This window comes from Coffea arabica, chromosome 2c (genome assembly GCF_036785885.1).
Source record: "Coffea arabica cultivar ET-39 chromosome 2c, Coffea Arabica ET-39 HiFi, whole genome shotgun sequence".
Taxonomy (NCBI): Eukaryota; Viridiplantae; Streptophyta; class Magnoliopsida; order Gentianales; family Rubiaceae; genus Coffea; species Coffea arabica.
The window spans coordinates 9,918,846-9,939,056 of record NC_092312.1 but is presented as its reverse complement, the minus strand read 5'-3'; the positions used below and the strand labels follow the sequence as shown (position 1 = coordinate 9,939,056).

At 36.4% G+C, this 20,211-nt stretch overlaps 4 protein-coding genes across 5 annotated transcripts; 3 read left to right on the top strand and 1 right to left on the bottom strand.

Moving 5' to 3' along the window:
• Positions 1–522: 522 nt before the first annotated feature.
• Positions 523–8,826, top strand: LOC113725849 (tyrosyl-DNA phosphodiesterase 1). Of its 2 annotated transcripts, XM_027249244.2 has the most exons (16): positions 526–1,143; positions 1,271–1,465; positions 2,330–2,611; positions 2,744–2,908; positions 3,271–3,331; positions 4,088–4,164; positions 4,253–4,510; positions 5,084–5,173; positions 5,770–5,904; positions 6,562–6,711; positions 6,912–7,015; positions 7,737–7,790; positions 7,895–7,985; positions 8,174–8,251; positions 8,345–8,480; positions 8,572–8,826. In XM_027249244.2, the coding sequence occupies exons 1-16, from the start codon at positions 1,120–1,122 to the stop codon at positions 8,667–8,669; spliced, it is 1,998 nt and encodes a 665-aa protein (XP_027105045.2). In that variant the 5' UTR covers positions 526–1,119; the 3' UTR covers positions 8,670–8,826. The 2 variants fall into 2 exon arrangements, with proteins under 2 accessions (XP_071930367.1, XP_027105045.2); XM_072074266.1 differs by lacking the exon at positions 8,174–8,251 and having other exon boundaries at positions 523–1,143.
• Positions 8,827–10,012: 1,186 nt separating this feature from the next.
• Positions 10,013–13,294, top strand: LOC113725848 (protein translation factor SUI1 homolog 1). Its single transcript, XM_027249243.2, has 5 exons — positions 10,013–10,347; positions 11,283–11,328; positions 12,498–12,703; positions 12,780–12,833; positions 12,913–13,294. The coding sequence occupies exons 2-5, from the start codon at positions 11,292–11,294 to the stop codon at positions 12,955–12,957; spliced, it is 342 nt and encodes a 113-aa protein (XP_027105044.1). The 5' UTR covers positions 10,013–10,347; positions 11,283–11,291; the 3' UTR covers positions 12,958–13,294.
• Positions 13,295–15,474: 2,180 nt separating this feature from the next.
• LOC113725847 (transcription factor CPC-like) lies at positions 15,475–17,312 on the top strand. Its single transcript, XM_027249242.2, has 3 exons — positions 15,475–15,698; positions 16,785–16,869; positions 16,966–17,312. Exons 1-3 carry the CDS (start codon positions 15,647–15,649, stop codon positions 17,066–17,068), a joined length of 240 nt encoding a protein of 79 aa, XP_027105043.1. The 5' UTR covers positions 15,475–15,646; the 3' UTR covers positions 17,069–17,312.
• On the bottom strand, positions 17,217–19,677 carry LOC113725845 (uncharacterized). Its single transcript, XM_027249241.2, has 4 exons — positions 19,382–19,677; positions 19,133–19,250; positions 17,805–17,908; positions 17,217–17,709 (listed from the first exon to the last, which is right to left on the bottom strand). Exons 1-4 carry the CDS (start codon positions 19,395–19,397, stop codon positions 17,645–17,647), a joined length of 303 nt encoding a protein of 100 aa, XP_027105042.1. The 5' UTR covers positions 19,398–19,677; the 3' UTR covers positions 17,217–17,644.
• Between the last annotated feature and the right edge of the window lie 534 nt (positions 19,678–20,211).

Below are 20,211 nucleotides of genomic sequence, written 5' to 3'. Positions count from 1 at the left end.
ACGCACCCTAACTCTTACCATCCGGTACTTTTAAGCTTAAAGACTTCCTTTTTTCTTTTTTTGTTGCAACGGTAGAATTCCTTCTAATCTAACCTAATCTATAGAGAAGGGGATCTTTCATCCCACCAAGTCTTGGTGGTGACTATCGGGTCAAAGGCTTAGTGGCTAAATCTAAGGATTCGTTTGGGAGTGGAGGATTTGGACAGAAAAGTAAGGTAAAGAAGAGAAAGCTAGGTTTTCCTTTATTCGGGTCAAAGTCATTAGTTTTTAGTAGAAAAGAAAAGAAGAGAAATGGAAGGATTTAAGAAGATGAATAGTAGGCAAAATTTTTCCTTCAAATTGAAGAGAAATAGAGAGAAAGTTGGAGGAAACTTGTGAAAATTTTTTAAAATATCTATTTTATCCTTAAAAATATCTTGAACAAATATTTAATGACTTTCATATCCAAAATCATTCCATTAATTCTCAAAATTCCCAAACAACATAACAATCCCTTCTGTTCTCTTCTCTCCTCTCTAACTTAAGTTTTCCCTACTTCTCTTTTCTATCCTAAACTCCCACACTTAAGTCTTAGCCTAAAGGCTTCCTTGACTCAGCATAATTTATACTTTCAAAATTTCATACATCCTGCTCCAACTTTTTTCACCTTTGGATCATTTGAAGGGTTAGAGGCCCATTACACACTTAACTAAAAGGAGGGGTTTACTAAACCATGGCAGCATGGATTTGCATATGCCAGCGGTGAGTATCCCACACCACAGAGGTTTTTGGTTCGATTCATTTCTTGAGTCCTCCCATTTTTCCTTTGAAGAAAAAATGAAAAAAGGTCTGAATTTTTTTTCCTTTGTTTTTAATTTAAAAAAAAAAAAGAAAATCTCTTACGTGCGTTGTCAACTAAACTAACTCCTCGCGCGAAGTTGTCTTGGCGGCGGCGACGACCACCACCACCAGCGAACGCTTCCTTCAACCTTAAACCCACCAACAAAAACCTTCCACATTTGCTGCACTTGCACTTTTTTCTCTCCAGAGTAAAGCAAATTAAGACTATCCTATCACACCTCAGTGACAAACCCGGTTCTGATTCCAGATTTCTCTCATCCTCTGGACGTTAATTCAAGAATGAGTATATCCAACTCTCCTCGGGTAAAATTTCCTTGAACATTTGCAAAGATGATTTCTTTCTTAAGTAACATGTTGCCAATTCTCTGCTGTATTGGGTTGACTATGATAATGTACTCGTTTGTCTTTCCACGTTTTTGGATTATGGAAGGTGGGATTTCTGCAGCCATTGAACAATAACTTAGAAGAGGAAGTAGGGCAAGAAGAGAGCTCAATTCCCAAAATATTACTATCTAAAGGGCTCAATGTTGTTGGCCGGAATTGCATTCCAGTCACCGATAAACGCCTCAGCCGGAAGCATCTCAGCATTAATGTTGCCTCCGATGGCTCTAGCGAAGTCTCTGTGGTAAACCTACTTACACGTTCTCATTCATACCTACTTACACGTTCTCATTCATACACACATGGTTGTTATTTCATTGATTTTTGGACTATGTATGATGACTATTGACGTTTTTGCTATGCTATGAAACTAAGCACATTGTGCATTTTTCTGGCAATGTACATCGATAAGAAATCACCTAATGTTATCTACTAAGAGCCTCGAGGTTTTTATGATGAATGTTGCTAAATTGGGGGAAAAAAAAGTAGAGTTTAAAGTTAAGGAATAAATGAAGTAAAAAGTAGAATAAAAGCTGGAGAACCTGTTGCTGGAATGACAGCCAGGATTATTGCTCTCAATTTCTGAAATAAACAGTTGGGTGGACCATTCAGGCCTAGAAAGAGTTTTGCAAGAGGGAAGATGTGGTTTTATTTCTTTACATTTTGAAAATAAATGGATCACAGAGTTAAAGGATGATAGATTGTAGACCAGATAAATAATGAAAAGTTTTACAAGTTATAATATTTTTTCAGTTGTTTATATTTCAATTTACTATATTGACTTTTGCAAATAAATTTAAACTTGAAATATTGTTAGCAGAAGGTTACACTAAAGAAGCTTTAAGATTTTGATGGGGTTTTGGTTGTAAGGGCAACAATAGAAAAAAAAAAAAAAACTGTTGGAACAAAATAAAGTTTTGGGGAACTTGGAGGGTAACATTTTTGAACTCGCAAGACTATGTTGTTCCACCCAGGGACATACACGTTCATAAGTCTCTTTATGATCTAAAATGCTCTACGATATGAAATTTGTTCATCTAACCTATGATGTCTTGTTTTCTTCAACTTTTGTATTCTTTTTCTTCCATTCTGAGTAACTAAATTGTAGGAAGGAACAAACCCTGTTGTTCTAAGAACTAAGGGTGAAAGGAAGAAGCTTTTATCTGGAGAGAAATGGAAAATTGAGGATGGTGATATCATAGAGTTGATACCTGGCCACTACTTTTTTAAGTATGTAGCTTCTGGTGGTGAGCAAAATGAAAAGTTAATGAGTAATAAGCAGAAAAGGTGTTGGGATGAAGAAAGTAGTTATAGCAAAGACAGGGTTCGTAATAAGAAGAGAATCAACGGTGAATCTGAATTGGAACCTCTGGCTGAACAATCAAAAAAGGTACTTTTTGTCCTCCATTTCAGGTTGGTTTTGCATTTTTATATATAATGTATGCAATGTTATTTAGTAGAAAATATTACTTGCGGAGAAACTTTCAGTTTTTATGCCTCAATTGTTTTTCTTTCTCGTCAGAAACGGTTTGAGAATGATGGCAAGGAAACAGATAAATCTTCGGAGGGTGTTCATCAATTTAATGTTCCTAATTCTAAGTTACCGTCAACTTTTCAATTATTACGGGTGCAAGGGCTGCCAGCATGGGCTAATACTAACACGGTCTCAATCAATGACGTGATTCAGGTAAGTGAAAACCAGTTATGTTTAGAATTTTGATATTTGAGGGCATGTGCCTGTTATTAAGCTCTGCTAGGTAATTAACCGCACGCTGCTAAGAGCAATATAGGATATGAGATGTGGTTTATTGCTTTGTTTTTTAGAATCATGTAGCCTTTTGCTTTCCCTTCAATCTGAAACAAGAAGACAGGGAGGGAGTGGAAAATATGGATGAAGACTACTTAGAGAGATCCTTCAGGCTGAATAACAATGCTTTTAGGTTAGAAAATTGTAAGAGCAGATCTAAGTTTGCTGAAGTAATAGTAAGCTTGGAAGCTGATAGGCATTCTTTCTCAAATAAGCACCTTAGACATTGTTCTGTTTTGCAGGGAAATGTTATTCTTGCTATACTTTCTAATTACATGGTGGACATCGATTGGCTACTTTCTGGCAAGTTCTATTTGCACTAGTTATAAATCTCACTCCGTTAGTGGCGTTTTAACTTACTTGCTTTCTCGTTCAAGGGATCTTTGATATTTCTGGGAACTCTTTTAATTCTACCAAGAGTGTGCATCAAAAAGAGCAAAGAGATGATAAAGTCTTGGAGTTTTATGCAAATTTGTTTTGCTTTGTAACGGACAATGTTGTACCTTAAATTGTTCCAAGTCATTGCAACATTGCCTTTTGTTTTATTTGTTTCCATAATTCTGCTTCTCTCCACCAATTCATCTGTTGCAAAGTTCTCATGCAGGAAATGATTGGTTGAATTCTCTAACATTCCATTGCTTTATGATTCTGCTTATTTATGTCATTAGTACCACTGTGCATAAACAACTTCTGTTTCTCATCTATGCTCAGATATTGCAGTCATTTACTGGGGTTGGTTCTGGAGAGATTGTAGTTTTCAATATTTCTTGGTGGTTACTCGCTGGTCTTGATTTGACACTGATTGAATCTTTCGTTGTTTCTCTTGAATAGTAAAATATCATTTTTGTAAGTTATTATGAGCATGTCCACACTATACGGATGGTTTTTTTCCTATTGACTTGTGGTAATTATCCACATCCTTTATTAGGTCATCTGTAACATTATGCTTCTAAGGACTGTCAAAGTGTCAAAAAGTATCATATTTGGTTTCATTTCATCTAATCAAGGTCTGTACTATTCCTTGAGTGCTTGCTGATATTTTTTTTCCATTTGGTGTAGCATGTCCTCTGCTTAAAAAAGTGCCTAATGTTTTGGTCATCCATGGAGAGAGTGATGGCATACTGGAGTACATGAAGGTTTATGAAATTGGCAGTTTCACCATTTTGTGCTCTTGAATCGTCTTGCATGCAAGCCTTCAATTTTATTTGCTGATCATTTTTTCAGAGAAAAAAGCCTGCAAGTTGGATCCTTCACAAACCTCCATTACCAATTTCATTTGGAACACATCATTCCAAAGCTATGCTTCTTGTCTATCCTCAAGGAGTAAGGGTTGTTGTGCATACGGCAAATTTGATACACGTTGATTGGAATAACAAGAGCCAAGGCCTGTGGATGCAAGATTTTCCGTGGAAGGCTAATAACGGTGCAAGCAAAGGATGTGGTTTTGAAAGCGATTTAATTGATTATCTGACCATGTTAAAGGTAATAGTGTATGTCTCATACTCCTTCCATACTGAAACTTGATCATCAGAAGATCTCATTTTATTGATCTAGCATCTGATGATTATATAGAAAGAAACATTACTCTGAAACTTGTCATGGTCGTCTTATTTGTCACTCATGATAGTTGTTTCTCTCCACCTATTCATTCTAATGACAAGCTTGCATATTCTTGTTTACCATTTGTCTTAGAAGATTCATTTGTTTAGGAGATTTAAAAATGTTACTGAAAATTCACACTCGACACATATTTTAGTTTTGCAGAATCTCGAGATCAGGTGAGTTGCTCTGGTTTCATATATCCTAAGCTAGTATGATTTTCTGGAGATCACGAGACTGGTTTTTTTAATTGAAGATTGTCACTTCTGATTTTAGAATGTGTTACAAAAGTACTCTCGAATCTATATTAACTGCCTTTTGAATTTGCTTTAAGAGTAAAACCTATGAATGCTATTGTTGTTAAAGGACATTCTCTTTCTTACTTTTCTCCTTTACAAGTTTCATTAGACTATTATTCTTCTCATAATTGTTTCATTTTTGTCCTGTTGTTTTCAGTGGCCAGAATTCAATGTTGATTTACCCGCTCTTGGCAGTTACAGTATTAAGCCTTCATTCTTCAAAAAGTTTGATTACACCAGTGCAGTGGTACTATTTGATAATCAAGTCTTTTGAATTGTTCAATTCCCCCAGTGTACGTTGCTTTGCTTGGTATGAAATGATGTTAAGGATTAATATCATGTATACTGGATACCTGAGACTGCTCATTTTGAGATGATCATAATTTTGTAAGATGATGTCACCTATTGGTTTCATGTTGTTCTAGTTTAGATGCCATTCACATCAAAGTTTTGTTGTAACTTTGATAATCTATTTGCTGTTGATATAAGGCTGTGAAAAAACTTTTTTGCATGGTTGCATGCTTTTGAAGTAGGAAAATGTTCTTTCTTGAATGTTTCTGCACCCAAAATTCTTTTTCTGCCTATCACCACTCCAGGGACCAAAATGGTTTCTGTAAATACATTATGAAGAACCCATAGAAACTGTATCAAATGATCAATTGAAGAGCATCTGAACAATTAATATTTTCTAGTTACTGTCTAAGCTCATATTACATGATCTTCTTAAGTGTTGCCTTCTGGTGTTTCCCTTTCTCTTTTTGTTTTTTCCGGAATGTCTTAAATCATCTTTATCCTTGATTATGATAGCTTATGCTGAATATCTAAGAGTTGTATAATTTCCAGGTTAGGCTAATTGCATCAGTCCCTGGATATCATTCAGGTTCCAATTTAAAAAAGTGGGGACATATGAAGTTACGTACTGTGCTTCAGGAGTGTACTTTCAGTGAGGAGTTCCAAAAATCTCCTCTTGTTTACCAGGTAATTTGGGATCCCAAATCCTCCTTTTGTCTATCAAGTATTTTTGGTCCTTGCTTGGGCTCTCTTTGATATCTGCATGTGTAAGAATGAATTCTTCTCTGCATTTCCATCATTTGATTCTATGTAGTATCCAGCATAATGGGAGAAATCTTGGCATGTAGGGAAATACACTGTTTCAGAAAATGATGACCTAGTTATTTGTTTTAGTAGTAATACTTGTTTTCACTGGTCTACTTTCTTTGGACTTTGCTAAGCACATATTATATTTATATCCAGGAAAGCAATTTTCAATGCTGGAATAGGTAAGATATCAATTCTTTACATTCACAAGTGTTCCAGGAAAATATACTAAGTCTTACCTTTATGAATTTCATCTCAGTTCAAAAAACTACTTGTAGTAGCTTGATGACTGTCAGCAATCTTTTGAATACATATAGCTATCTTTTGGGGTTTTGGCATGTACTTCAGGCAATAGTTTTTGCTGATACATGAAACATATAACCTGTATCGTTCCTACCATAAAATATTTTTCACAAAGGATTTTACCCTGCATAATATTTCCTGCCATTTAACCTGTATCTTTCCTATCAGTTCTTATGTAGCATGACAAAGTTTGCAAGATCTTCTCAATCGTTTCCTGTAATGTTATTGTTGCAGTTTTCTTCCCTAGGTTCTTTGGATGAGAAGTGGATGTTGGAATTTGCATCATCTATGAGTGCTGGAGTTACAAGAGATAAAAAGCCCCTTGGGGTAGGGGAGCCATTAATAATATGGCCAACAGTGGAAGATGTCAGAAATTCTTTAGAGGTACTCTTGAATAGAAGAGCATTTATGTATTAAGATGGATTGCTATAATACATGAGTTTTAGCTTTGCATGGGGCTTGAACATGGATGAACTATTTTTGTGCTTTCTTACTTTTATCTGAAATCTTCAGAGCTTTTATTTGATTTGTGCTCTGTACTCAGTTATTTTTTCCCTTTCTTTCTGCTCTCGCTCTCCTTGCAGGGATATGCAGCTGGAAATGCCATTCCAAGTCCACTAAAGAATGTGGAGAAAGCATTTCTGAAAAAATATTGGGCAAAATGGAAGGCTAACCATAGTGGTCGCTGGTATATGAGTTCCTATCTGCGGTTGTTTACATTTTGCTGTATTGAAACTTGGAGAAAAAAAATATTGCTGAATGTCTGCTGCCATTTTTATCGTGGTCTCCTTAGACAGAAAAAGCTTACAAATGTTCACACTGTTATCCTGCTTTTTGCTTGTGCTGTAGCTTAAATCTGATTATGTTGTATGAGCAATAACCCCTTTTCTTCTCTAGTCATCAAAATTTACATGTTAGTCCTATTCGATAATATTTCATGACACCTGGGCATTTTGATCACACAGACGAAAAACTTTCCACTCCTACTCTTTCATTGTGTCAAGATTTGTTTTGGTCCTTTTGGAAAATGAAAAAAATTATAATTAAAACATCTTTGCTTGATGGAGATGCCTAAATAAGAACAAAGACTTTTCAGGATTCTTACCAATTTCTGTTTTGTGGATCTTTGAGCTGTTTTTTACATTTTTTCATGCATTTTATTCCAAGTAGTTACTATGATCTCAAAAGTGTAGAACCATTATGAATCTTGACATTAACCAAACTACAGACAGTCAGATGCTCTTTTCCAAATAACTGCATGAAGCATCAATGCATTTTCTGACTCACCAACATAGTAGTAGTATAGTTTGAGTACAAAAACTCTTGGCTCTAATGCTTCTAGGTACTTACATCCAGCCATACTTTTTTTTAAGGGGTACTTATGTTTGGTGTTTTTATAATTATTCCAGTCGTGCAATGCCTCACATAAAGACATTCACGCGGTATAATGGCCAAAATCTTGCGTAAGAGTCCATCTCACATTTTCTTTCTGGATTTTAGGTCACCTCATAAATCATGCTTTTACCTGTTGAACTCTTGTTCTCTTCCATACTGTTACCATCAACAGGTGGTTCTTGCTCACTTCAGCCAACCTCAGCAAAGCTGCCTGGGGGGCTCTTCAGAAAGGCAATTCCCAGCTGATGATCCGTTCCTATGAGGTATCTTTATTCTTTGGAGATACTTCATCGAGGTTATGTGCAATGATGAAATGCAATATAGTTTATCATACTTTTTATTGCCCTTCTCTATCTCATGACTATCAATTGAGCATAACATCTCTAGATGTCTCTTTAGATTAGAAAACTTATACTCATATTTCCCATGCTTGCCTCTTCTTCTATTCCAGCTTGGAGTGCTCTTTTTGCCTTCTTCCATTAAACCCGGTTGTGGATTTTCTTGTACAGATATTGCGAAGTCCTCTGATGTAAAGCTTTACAGGCCTGTTAATTCTTTTTCAAGTTCTTTATATATACTGGATGTTAAATGGCTGATAAGGACTATTCCACATCAATATCAGGATAATGGTGGACTGCAGAAGAGTTCTGAAACGAAGAGAATGAAGCTGGTGACTCTAAATTGGCAAGGAGACCAAACTGAAGTGATACAGTTGCCTGTTCCTTATGAGCTTCCACCAAAACCCTATTCCCGGGAAGGTTAATCACTTGTGTTCCTGTTGCTTCCTTTGAACTGCTGTTGAACCATGCTGCTTGTAGATAACATCTTTTCTTTTCTTCTCAAATGCAGATGTTCCTTGGTCTTGGGATCGTCATTATGCAGAGAAGGATGTTTATGGTCAAGTATGGCCTAGACAAGTAAAGTTGTATGCCTGCCAAGATTCCTAGTGTACATAAGTTCAACCATTCTTCTAGAATGCTCGACTTTTTCAAAAAATTTGACATCATCCACACTTCAGCAAAAGGAATTTTGATCCATGTGTAAAGAAAGGTCTCGGTTGATTTGAGTACTTGCTTCAAGTATATGTTCTGATTCTTGATCGCTTTTCCCATTGTTTAACCTATAGCTGTTTCCTCATGTCTCGAGAAATCCATCTCTGCAGATTTGGGCATATTTTACAGAGCCTCCTCAATTGCATTTTTGGGGCAGATTGTACGAGAAGTTTTTTCTCTGTAGTGGGGTCACTATAGATGTAGGGCATTTTCTCAAGCCATGCAAAAGTTCTAAAATTTATTTAACAAAAAAGGACACAACGAATGCTTCAAAAGATGCAAGGCAGATAAACGGAATTGGTTCCTTCCGATCTATTGAAGTTTCAACTTTGTAGGAGGGCAGATAGGCTTTTGATTGGGAACGATATAATTTATTCGCCGGTCTTGTCAGCGATGAACACTCAGTGTTAAAGGGAGAACGAAGATAAAAAAAGGGATAGATTGTTCTCCATGGGCGGAACAAGCTCAATTATCCCACGCAAAGGGCTCTGTTTTGATTGGATTTTGTTTTTCGAAAACTTACTTTTCAATTCCGATCTAATGGTACGGTAATACAATTTTAAAATAATTTCAGATTCCTACCGCACATCACCACCACCACCACCAACCGTCGCTGCCACCTCCCTCCTTCTCCCTCCTCCCTCTGTCTCTTGATTCTCCTCCTCTCTCTTCTTCCCCTCCCCTCGCCAATAAAAACACCCTTGTTTTCATGTTTAAGTAGACAATTTTGTGCAATTTACATTTTAAATATGAGTGTGTTTGGATTGTAAGTTATTTGAGATATTTTTACTGTAGCACTTTTTGTGATGTGATGTATGTGAGATAAAAAGATAATTGGAAAGATAAAAAGGTGTATTGGAAATGGTAATGGTGATGTAAGCAAATATATTAAGGTAATAGCCGTTTAAAGCTTAGTAAGTTCATTTTTTTGAATTATCAAAATCTATTGACTTAAAATTCTCCACAAATACAAGGGTGTTTATTTGATGTACTACCATAAATCTTACCTCAGAAACCTGAGATAAATGTATTAATTATTTCATTGCTATAAAAAAATTTAAAAAACTTCACATATATAGTAGTTATAAAATTTAATCAAATACCCTAAGACTGAGATTTATGTCAAAAAAGAAAAAAGAATTTCTAAAATTATGCTAGTATCATTCAGTAACAAGAAAACATGGGACGAAACGAAGAAAGACAATAATAATCATTATTATATTTTCAAAAAAGAGAAGAAAGAGAATCCAGAAAAGTAAAAGAAGAAAAAAGAAAAAGTAGAGTAGAACGGAAGTCCAAGTGTTTGGTCAAATCTAAATCCATATCCAAAATTCCCAACGACACCCATCCAATGCGTACGGCATAATTTATCATCTCTCTGACTCCTCTCACTATAAAACACGACAAATCCTGGATTCAGATTTCAGACACAACAAAACAAACGGCACATCTGAGTCTTCTGCTTCCTCCAATCCTACCCGTTCCCCTTTTGTCTTTTAGCTGGTAATCTTTCTTTGAGGACTCCTATCATCTTCTCCGCGAGCCCAGTTGCACAATCCTTTTTCCGGATCAGGTAATCCCCTCTCTCTTTCCCCCCTCCCTAGATTTTGTTTTCTTGATTCTACAGCTTTATTGTTGAATACAATTAAAATAGATTGTGGGTTTTGATTGCCTCGTCTTGGAAAGCATGATATGTGATTATTCTTATTTAAATCTAATGAGTAATGAGTTGGATTGGGGTCTGCTGTTCAGTAGGTATCGAGTTATTGATTTTTCTTATTTTTGTGTTCAGAACTGATGCCTATGCAAAAGTTTATGCTTGAATCACTAATTCTTGTTTTATATTAAATTTCTTGGTGCAATTGAAATTTTCTATCTGTTTGTTGAGTAGAGAATTGTGATTATGTCAAATGTTAGGATAAGTTTTTTCTTTTATTCAGAGAGAAAGACGGAAGGGGGTTGTGGGGGTGGGTGGGTTGGGGTGGGGGTGGGGAGGCGAGAGACATTAAAGACGAAAAGAATCAATAAAGATTTCAAAATCAGGTCACTTTTTTGAATTTTCGAGGATTGCTTAGATATGTTAAGACACTAATCTGAGCTTATTTTTCAGCATGTTTACTTGAATATCAATTTCTGCGGCGTTCTTGCTAACATGTCCTTCCTTTCAATTATCATGAAGTACACTAGATGTGTTTGGGTAAAAGGTCTTGGACATTTACTGACATGGTAGAAAGGCAGTATCTTTTTTGGCCTTTTGGAGATTTTATGTCATATGATGCTCATTCTTTGTCAAGGGTACGTTAATAATTGTATGACACACAGAAATGTATGCCAAGTTGGCATCTCCTTCTACCAAATAGGTTTAAATATTGAAAGTTTCTTAACATCCATACCCCCGGATAAATGTTTGAATCCTCATATTTTTTTGTAGAACTCTTGAGAAGTACTCTGATGTAAAAGTGAATATGCCTTTTTGGAATGTTTACTTATTATCTTGAACTCTTGCAGCCAAGGTTCATGTCTGAGCTCGACATCCAGATTCCTACCACCTTTGGTATGTTGTGTGAATTACTTATTCTGCAATTATTGTTTATGTAGTCATGTATCAAGTTGTATCTGTCTTTGGGTTGCAGCATCGCTTCTCCTTGGTTTCCCTGCACTGTCTTTTCTATGAAGAGTTTTGTTACATATTTCTACTCAAAAGCATTTGAATTAGATGGGGAATTCTGTTTTGTGTATTTTACTGTTCAAGATCCTGTATTCTCCATGTTTTTTACTGTTTCAAGATCGTGTATTCTCTAATCATTGTATTTCCTTACGTCTGTTTCTTTGTTCTTTTGGATATAGTTGTTTGTTGTCCGAATGATTTGCTACCAGAATCTAAGATTTTGTTTATGAAAACTTCGAGCAGGTGGTTAAGCAGAGCCTGATTGCTTGCTTGCTTCAGGAGCAGATAGAATAGGGAAATCTCTCTGCTTAGAAACTTGAAAGATAGTTTTCATTGTACACTTTTGGGCTTGGTGGTTTAACCACAGTTTTTCAGGCCCAAAAAGTTCATCTCTTTAGATTTACAATAGGATTGAACTCAAATATGCAGATCGCTTCAGATCTTCCCTTGAAAGAGCATGTCTATCAGTACATTCTGCAGGTCAGGAGCAGGAACATCCGAACATGTGGTGCCAGTTATCTGGTTTTTGGTCTTTGTCACACCAAAAGTCCTCTTCCTCTTTTATGCATGCCAATTGTTATGCAGTGTAGGGGAGATTTGAAGTTAAAACAGTGTCAACGAAGATAGTAGGATGTCTTCTTAATTCAGGTCTTGATCATAACTACTGCATGATATCCTTGGCAGGCCTATTGATTAGAAAAATATCGACTGTTGTGCCTGTCATGTATGAACTGCTTTTTGCAAGTTAAAGTTGGGTTACCTTATTCTTCAAAACGAGGATATTGCTGCCTCTCATTTATCTGTCACTCTTGTCATAATTGGTGGTGTAAATAAATATGGGTATAACCACGAAATCCAATTTAACTAGTCTTAAGCAGTTTGACAACATACTACTATTTCATGCTTCACTGTTTAGTCATTTGCAATTTGCTTGATGATTGGACCACATTATATCCTGTCAACTCCCGATTGAACCTCATTAGATCCTGTAGGATTTATGGTTCATTTAGTGGCATAGTTTCTCATTGCAAGGCAATTTATTATTATGTTGACAGATCCTTTCGCTGATGCAAATGCTGATAACTCAAGTGCGGGGTCAAAAGAGTATGTGCATATCCGCATACAGCAGCGCAATGGTAGAAAAAGCCTGACTACAGTCCAGGGTTTGAAGAAGGAGTTTAGTTATAACAAAATACTCAAGGACCTAAAGAAGGATTTTTGCTGCAATGGTACTGTTGTCCAGGATCCAGAACTTGGCCAGGTAAACAATTTGTAGATATTGCTAGTCTCTCTCTCTCTCTCTCTCTGTGTTTTCTAATTATTCTGATTGGAAACAGGTCATCCAACTTCAAGGTGATCAGCGGAAGAATGTATCTACATTTCTTATTCAGGTATTCTCACTTCATGCAGACCCTATGCTATAGTATCTGCTACTTTGTTATTCCTGAGATTCGGTTTGTTATTGATCAGGCTGGCATTGTGAAGAAGGAAAACATCAAGCTTCATGGTTTCTAAAACCCCTCAGTTGCACAAGTCAATTGAAAGCATCTTTGGCTGCATCTGCTGCGAGGGTGAAGTTTAATGAATTACTTGTGCCTCTTGTTATAGTCCTGTCACATGTACCGTTAATGAATTAAAAAGTGAAGTTCCAAAGTGTTTGTTAACGTTGCATTCTCATATGTCCGTTAGTGATGGTCTCTGTTTGGAGCTTCTTTATGCAAATTTGTGATGGCTGCAGAAAATTCATCTCTTTCTGCACCAAAGCTGGACAATATAATCAACTGGATGATTCTCTTTTCTTCACCTATCACGTGAAGTTTTATATTGGTTATAAACGCAAGAGTTCGGGCAATTTGATGAAGGATTCTGGATAATGTTTGTCAAGAAAATTTGACAAACTTGTGGTCTTTTTGATTGAGCTTTCTAAATTCTTTCTCCACTCTGTTCTACCCTCTGGTTGTTAACCGCCATTGCTATAAGGGCCTACTCCCAATTTGATGCGTAAATACGCCTGTTACTCATGGCTTCCGTTTCCCAAGTAAACGTGAAAAACATGCTGGAAAGTGGTATCTTTAATATATAAGTCACTGGATGTATCCAAGACGTTAAAAGCTTAACAGTGAAAAAGTTTTCTAACAGGTGTTCATGCTCATTCACGTGAACAATTGTCCTTTTTTTTTTTTTATTGTCGGCACGATGGATTCTATATTACAATTATTTCTATTCTATGCTAGGAAAAGGAGGGGGATCTAAATAAGTCAAGGAAAATCCGATGAACCGCTATTGGCAAAATATTTTCAGAAAAGTTTGGATATTATAATGCATATCAAGTAATTTGATTTTTTGACTTTTACCTAAGTAGAATTTTGAAACTTGCTTGGTGATCAATTATTTTAGGAATTTGATTCCTTAACCTAAGAGTAATTGATTTGTCCTTTGGTGGCCCCGATGATTTTACATTTTACTTCTGTGAATCGTGAATCTCGAGAGCCTGCTTGTATTCTTTCCCTTGATCACCTCCGGTCATGCCATCATTTTCTCATCATGTGGCTGTGGTTTGAGCGAAGAAAAGTCACCAAATCGTCAGTATAAATTATTAGTGACAATATCAAATTAAAGTTTTTCTTGGGCATAATGTTGTAATGCATATGATTGGTGGTAAAACGCTTTACCTGTACTATGTCGATAAGACGTTTATTTGTAATCGAAAAGGTTTAAATTAATAAAAGAGTTTGATAAGACGTTTTACCTATAAATGAAAAGTTTCAAATCAATAAGACGTTTTACGTATAGACGTCGAAAAGTTTCGAATCTATAAAGGAGTAAATAAGAAATCACCGCCTCTAGAAAAAAAAAAAAAAAAGGAATTGTGGGCAAAGCAAACCTGTTTCTTTGTACAAATTTGTGATGCATGTAATTATTCCGTATGCTTCTACTTCCCCGAGTCATTGCCTTAGCATGCTTGCATGATACTAGCAGTCGCGACACATATTTTTCTGGGCAGTACATAGTATATACGAGGGCGAGCAGACATTAGTTGATGAAGCGATTTGCAGTGGTACCATATTTCTGAGCGATTTGTCTGTGCAGACTGATTTCTGTCCAAAATCCCAACTGCTTTCACTTTTATCATTCACGGCAATGGATGATAGTGATCTATCAGCAGCCTAATAAAGGTAAGGTCAAATCTCATCTTCTTTTCCGGCTAACAGACAAAAGCATTACAATCCATTTATGGGTGAACTTATCATCAAAGGATCATTTCACACTCAGTCTATTAGATGAGTGAACGAGCGGCTTCTAGCCTTCCACCACTGCAGGTGGAACCAGAGCTTAGATTGTCTGTTTTCGAATTGAATTTGATGGATTAACTTCCAAATTTGAGACTAAAAATTAACTCCAAAACCATGCAAAATATTTTGCACAGTGCTGCTTTAGTGTAATACATTTATTTTTATTCGTGTCCTTGGTTACCATCGGCACATTGTCAATGTGCTTCACTGCGTGGACAGCTCATGTTAAAACTTGGAATCCCTATGGAATTCGACACTCAAATTTATTAAGCAATTCGTGTTCGACGGTTTCGAATAATTTAGTTAATGATATTTCCTTTTTATACAAAAATAAAAAACCATGGTATGGCCCAAATTCTACGTTATAATTGTGAATTGACAATCGTGAAAACATGCAGCGTTCTCTTAGTCTGTACTCGCAGGCGAAAATGAGCTGAATTCTGCCCCGTTTAGCAAAGCGAATTTTTTAGGTATTTGTTTAAAACTTTACTCTATAAGTTACAATAGAAGCTTTTTTAAAAAATTTTGAAATGCATAGTTTAAAAACTTTGAGATATTTTTTGAGATTACTGTAAATAAAATTTCTAAAAATTTTGTACCAGACAAACTTGGTAAAAAAACTCAAGTGCCAAATCAGGCCGAAATTTTGGATGTGACACCATTTGGACTTTAAATCAAATCACTGTAATGGACACTGGGCCAACCAATCCACAACTTCTAGCATGTAATAAGGCTCTCTTCATCAGCTACCAATCACCACCTCGGAGTTGAATTCATCCACAGCTGTGGCAGTAAAATACATTCCCCATCTATCCTCGTACCCTTGACTCCACATTCCCCAATTTGTTTTAATTGCTTTTCCAACAGGTACAATTCAGTTCTTCGCTTATTTGGCTGGTGGTAACAATCAAATGGCTGAAGCTGAACACTCTTCCGATGAAACTTGTACTCATAACTTACCAGGTAAAAACATCTAATGTTTCTCTCCCCCTCGCTTACTCAATCTATTTGTTTGGCGTGGCACTTGAATTGTACAATTGCAGACAGAGGATAGCGATGGGGCGGGTGACTGCCCCTGGTGTGGGGGTTTGAGAGAGATATAGGGGGGGGGGGGGTGGATTTTTCTTCCACTAGTCTTGATTAATAATCAGACTAAAACTTTGATGAATTCTCTATATTTGCTACATTAACAAGTTTATATGTAGGTTAGTTTAAATGGTTTAATTTTGTTTATATTTTAAACATAAAACATCAAACGTTAGAGAAACTAAGAAATTTATTAACATTCAATCTAACCCTCTTCCACTTTCTCTTTGTCTATTTCATTTCTTTCTCTGCCACATACCTTTTTCCATTTTTAGCCACCACTCACTCACTCACTCACTCTCAGTTTGATGAAATTGTGTCAGTTGAAAGAATTTGCAACTATTTTGCTAACCTTTTCTTTGCAATTTATTAGCACCGGCTTGCCTGATACTTGCTTGTCCACCAACAAACAAATCTTACTTTTGAGGAAAAACAGTTTGAATGTAATGTTGTCTTGGACTATTAAATTCAAATTTGAATTATGTGTCATGCATCTAATGATGAAAATGTAGACCCTGTTAGTTAGTGTATAGAAAATTAATCTCATATATATATATATATATATATATATATTGCGAAGATAGGTTTACTTAAAAATGTTCAACCCCTCTCAGTAACACTATAAAAAAAAAAAGTGTACTTAAAAATGAAATATTCCTCTTCAATACCAAAAAAAAGATTAAAAAAAAGAGAAGAAATGGTCACCTATGGGTACCGGGGGGGTGGGGTGGAGTTTTTGACACCTGTGGCCCCTGCCCCATTTGTCACCTGCGGGTAAATCTGCCCCATTGCCAATATCCTCTTTGATGTTTGTACAAGTTTGCCCCCGCTCTGTTTTGTTCTTCTCGATTAAGTAGTATTCATTTAATTCCTGTCTATTCTCCAAATCGCTTTGGTTCATTGTGATAAACAAAAGAATCGATTCCCTGATTTTTGGTAATGAGTTTGGCTACTATATTTCAGAGAAAAAGAGCGGAGACTCCAAGGTTGAATTCTCTGAGGAAGAAGAAGACTTGATAATTAGGATGTTCAACTTGGTTGGCGAGAGGTAAATCACATTTTGTCACCGTCCTTATTTCCGTTGTTACTTAAAATAGTGATTTTCTTTTGACTGATCATGGGGAATCCTCCCTTTCGTTGCTAGGTGGTCTCTAATAGCAGGGAGGATACCTGGAAGATCAGCAGAAGAAATTGAGAAATACTGGAATTCTCGACATCCAACTAGTCAATGTAGTCGCAATAATTAGTGTAGCAGTTAATGCTTGCTTCTAATAAAATTTTAAGGCAATTAAGATTTCGTGAAAATGGATACCGTAAGCTTTATGGTGACATGCTGCAAAAACCTTTGATGCCGGTTTGCAAAGCACAGTCACTTGCTTTGCTCACCTCAGAATATTAGGCTTGGAATATGTATGTATTAACTGGGCGTCCCCTCGTGGGGGATACAGATCTGTAATAATCCGAATCAGCAAGAGAGTTTCTCATTGTCAATGTCTTGATTTCCAGTCTTCAACTCCCTCCTCAATGTAATGAGAATTCAGGACCAAACCTATTCAAATTATCTCATCTGCTACATCAGAAAACACGTACTAATATCAGAGATTCAAGTGCAGCAAAACAGAGCGAGACGTTGCACAGTTTGAACTAATCACGTTCCTCATAACATTACAGAAAAACAGAATCATAAGCTGATTGAGGACTATACAGGACAGGATTGAGCAGATTCCACAAACACTTGCGCTGATAACATCCACAGATGATTCCAAGACCAGTTAGGCCAAGAAATACAATGCTACGGTCCACAAGAGAAACACTTGTGTGGACTATACATTGCTTTGCTTGTAAAACTTTGTGTCCAGCACTTGTTTCCCGCACATTGCACATACTCCTGCAATTTAGAAAGAGCATAAGAAACAGGGAAAGCAAATAATAAAAACACGCGTGAGAAGATGGCATAAAGAATGGTTTCAACAATGTTTGTACCTTTACTGTAGGCACAGGTATGACAGTACTTAGCGTCTTGATGCACCTGCTGCTTGCAAATAATGCATTTCGTTGTTGCACTATTTGTTCCATAAGGCGTCCATCTGAAAGACAATAAAGGTTCCACAAATCACAACTGGTAGCATATCAAAAGCATCTAAAAGTTAAACATACTAGCAATCTATGTACAATGCACAGAGAAAATACAAACTTCTTTGTCGACAGCAATGACATGACTGAGATACAAAGACACTAAAACATACAAGTATGTAGCAAACCAAACATAAATATTTCAACAATTAAAACTGATGCAACCCGATGACAGCCTTTAACAAAAATGCTCAAAAGGGAAATCAGGTCCAATTAATCTCTGATGTAAACAAAAACAGCGACAAAATGCTGAAGTGACCCTCCCACCCTTGGAAAAAGCAGTCATTAGCAAAGTTGTTTTGACAAAACTACTCATAGATCTTCTATTTTCGCAAACCTCACTAGCATAACTTCATTAAAAGTAAAAAGAAGGCAGTTTTGAAGAAATATTGTGTACACATTCTCTCTCTCTCTCTCTCTCGTGCAGGTGGGCGTGCAAGACACATTTGCATCATCTCATCTGTTAAGTTTTAGCAAAAGGAAAGCTGTAGCCCATGCACTGAGTGGGATTTCTTGTAATTGTGTAACCAATCATAAGCATTCAATTCAGAGTGTATTACGTCAATGAAAAAATATTTTCTAAAGCACTGCAGCATCCAGCAACCTCATCAACAGACAGCGAAGTTACACTTTCATACTTCAACCACATGTTGATATATTCCAAAAGGGGGAAATAAAAAGAACATAAGTATAGTACACGATACAACTATTAATCACATCCCATAAAAGCATTTAGAATCAAGCACTACCAGCAAAAACAAAGGACAAGATTATCTCACAGACTTCCAAGAACTACTAATCAGGATTTCAGAACTACATTGCCACATCAATACTTCAGAGTAGTCTTCATCAACAAAACAACGCTAGTTTTTTATAAAATCCCAGAAATCGCAACTGCACAGCAAAAATCCATAATGGTTGAATTTACCCCAGCTAGTAAAAGTTTTTAATTCCACCACATTGGTGAATCAAGCAACTGAAATCAACTTCAATTTAAAAAGAAAAAATCAATGATGCTATAAAATTCGTTGTAAAACAAACAAAAAAGAAATCAATCTTTTCAATCAAAACAGCCACTTCAATTAAGAAATACCTAATCTAACAACTGTAAATTGAAACATATGAGTAAAACTGAATTAAATGGTAACCCTAAGTGAGTAAAGTAAGTAAAGGGGTACCGGTGTTTCTTGGAGAGGAGCTTGTTCTCGTTAATCTTCCGGCCGCCTCCTTCGGTGGTATTGTGGGCTCCCTCCTTCCACTTGTCCGGCACTATCACCTTCGACAGCTTTTTCTCACCTACACATGTAGATTTAGATAATCCATTTCTATTATGTTAAACAGAAATTAAAAAGAAAAACTAAAGCCAAATCCAACTTCAGAACCCTAATCATACAAGGTAAGTAAATAGCTATAGGTCTAATACATACACTTTTCGCAGACCATTCTCGTGAACCGTGAATTACAGGACGGGGGCGCAAAATTCACCGGACACTTCTCAGACGACGAAAAGGGCTTTTTCCCAGCTTCAAGTTTAATTTGCTGGTATTTATCTTGGTCGGCGAAAAGAAAGGGCGGTGAGCGATTTGGCCGAAATACCCTTTGACCCAATTCAATAATATCAAAACGACGGAGCCTGTGTTATACACTGAAGAGCCAAGTAATTGCCTTTGATTCTCCTTGGACCGGAAAGAACTCCGTCCGATTCAAATTGATTCGCATAATTTTAAATAGTTGTCGAAACTGGGACAATTTTAGTCCAAGTAATTTTAAATACTGTAAAATTTGAAGACGTAAATGTAAATTCCAGGAACCTTCCATGAGAAGCTCTGCAAGGATAATGTACCAAAGAGGAAGCCCGGGCAGTTATCCTGATCCAGTCATCCTCCTAAATAGCGTAATAACTGTTGTTCTCTTGATTTTCAAAATGACGTGCTTTTTTTGGCCTTTGGCCTTTTGAGGCAAGGCTAATAAAGGGAATTACATGTATTGGCACTTTGTCCAGTTGGGCGTCGGCATAAAGACCTGTAACATATTTTTGTCAATTTAAAATGATGAGTTTGTATGAATTAAATATTTTTGGGAATATTTTCCAAATACTACACTATAGCATTGTATACAAAACAGAATTCATACACGGCAATACCATATGTGTCACCTCACCTCTACGACTATAAAAGAACATTCCAAAATGTTTGCATCAGTATACGTGACGCGTTTATGTAGCACGATATGAAATGTCAATGTAGAGTGTTGTAAA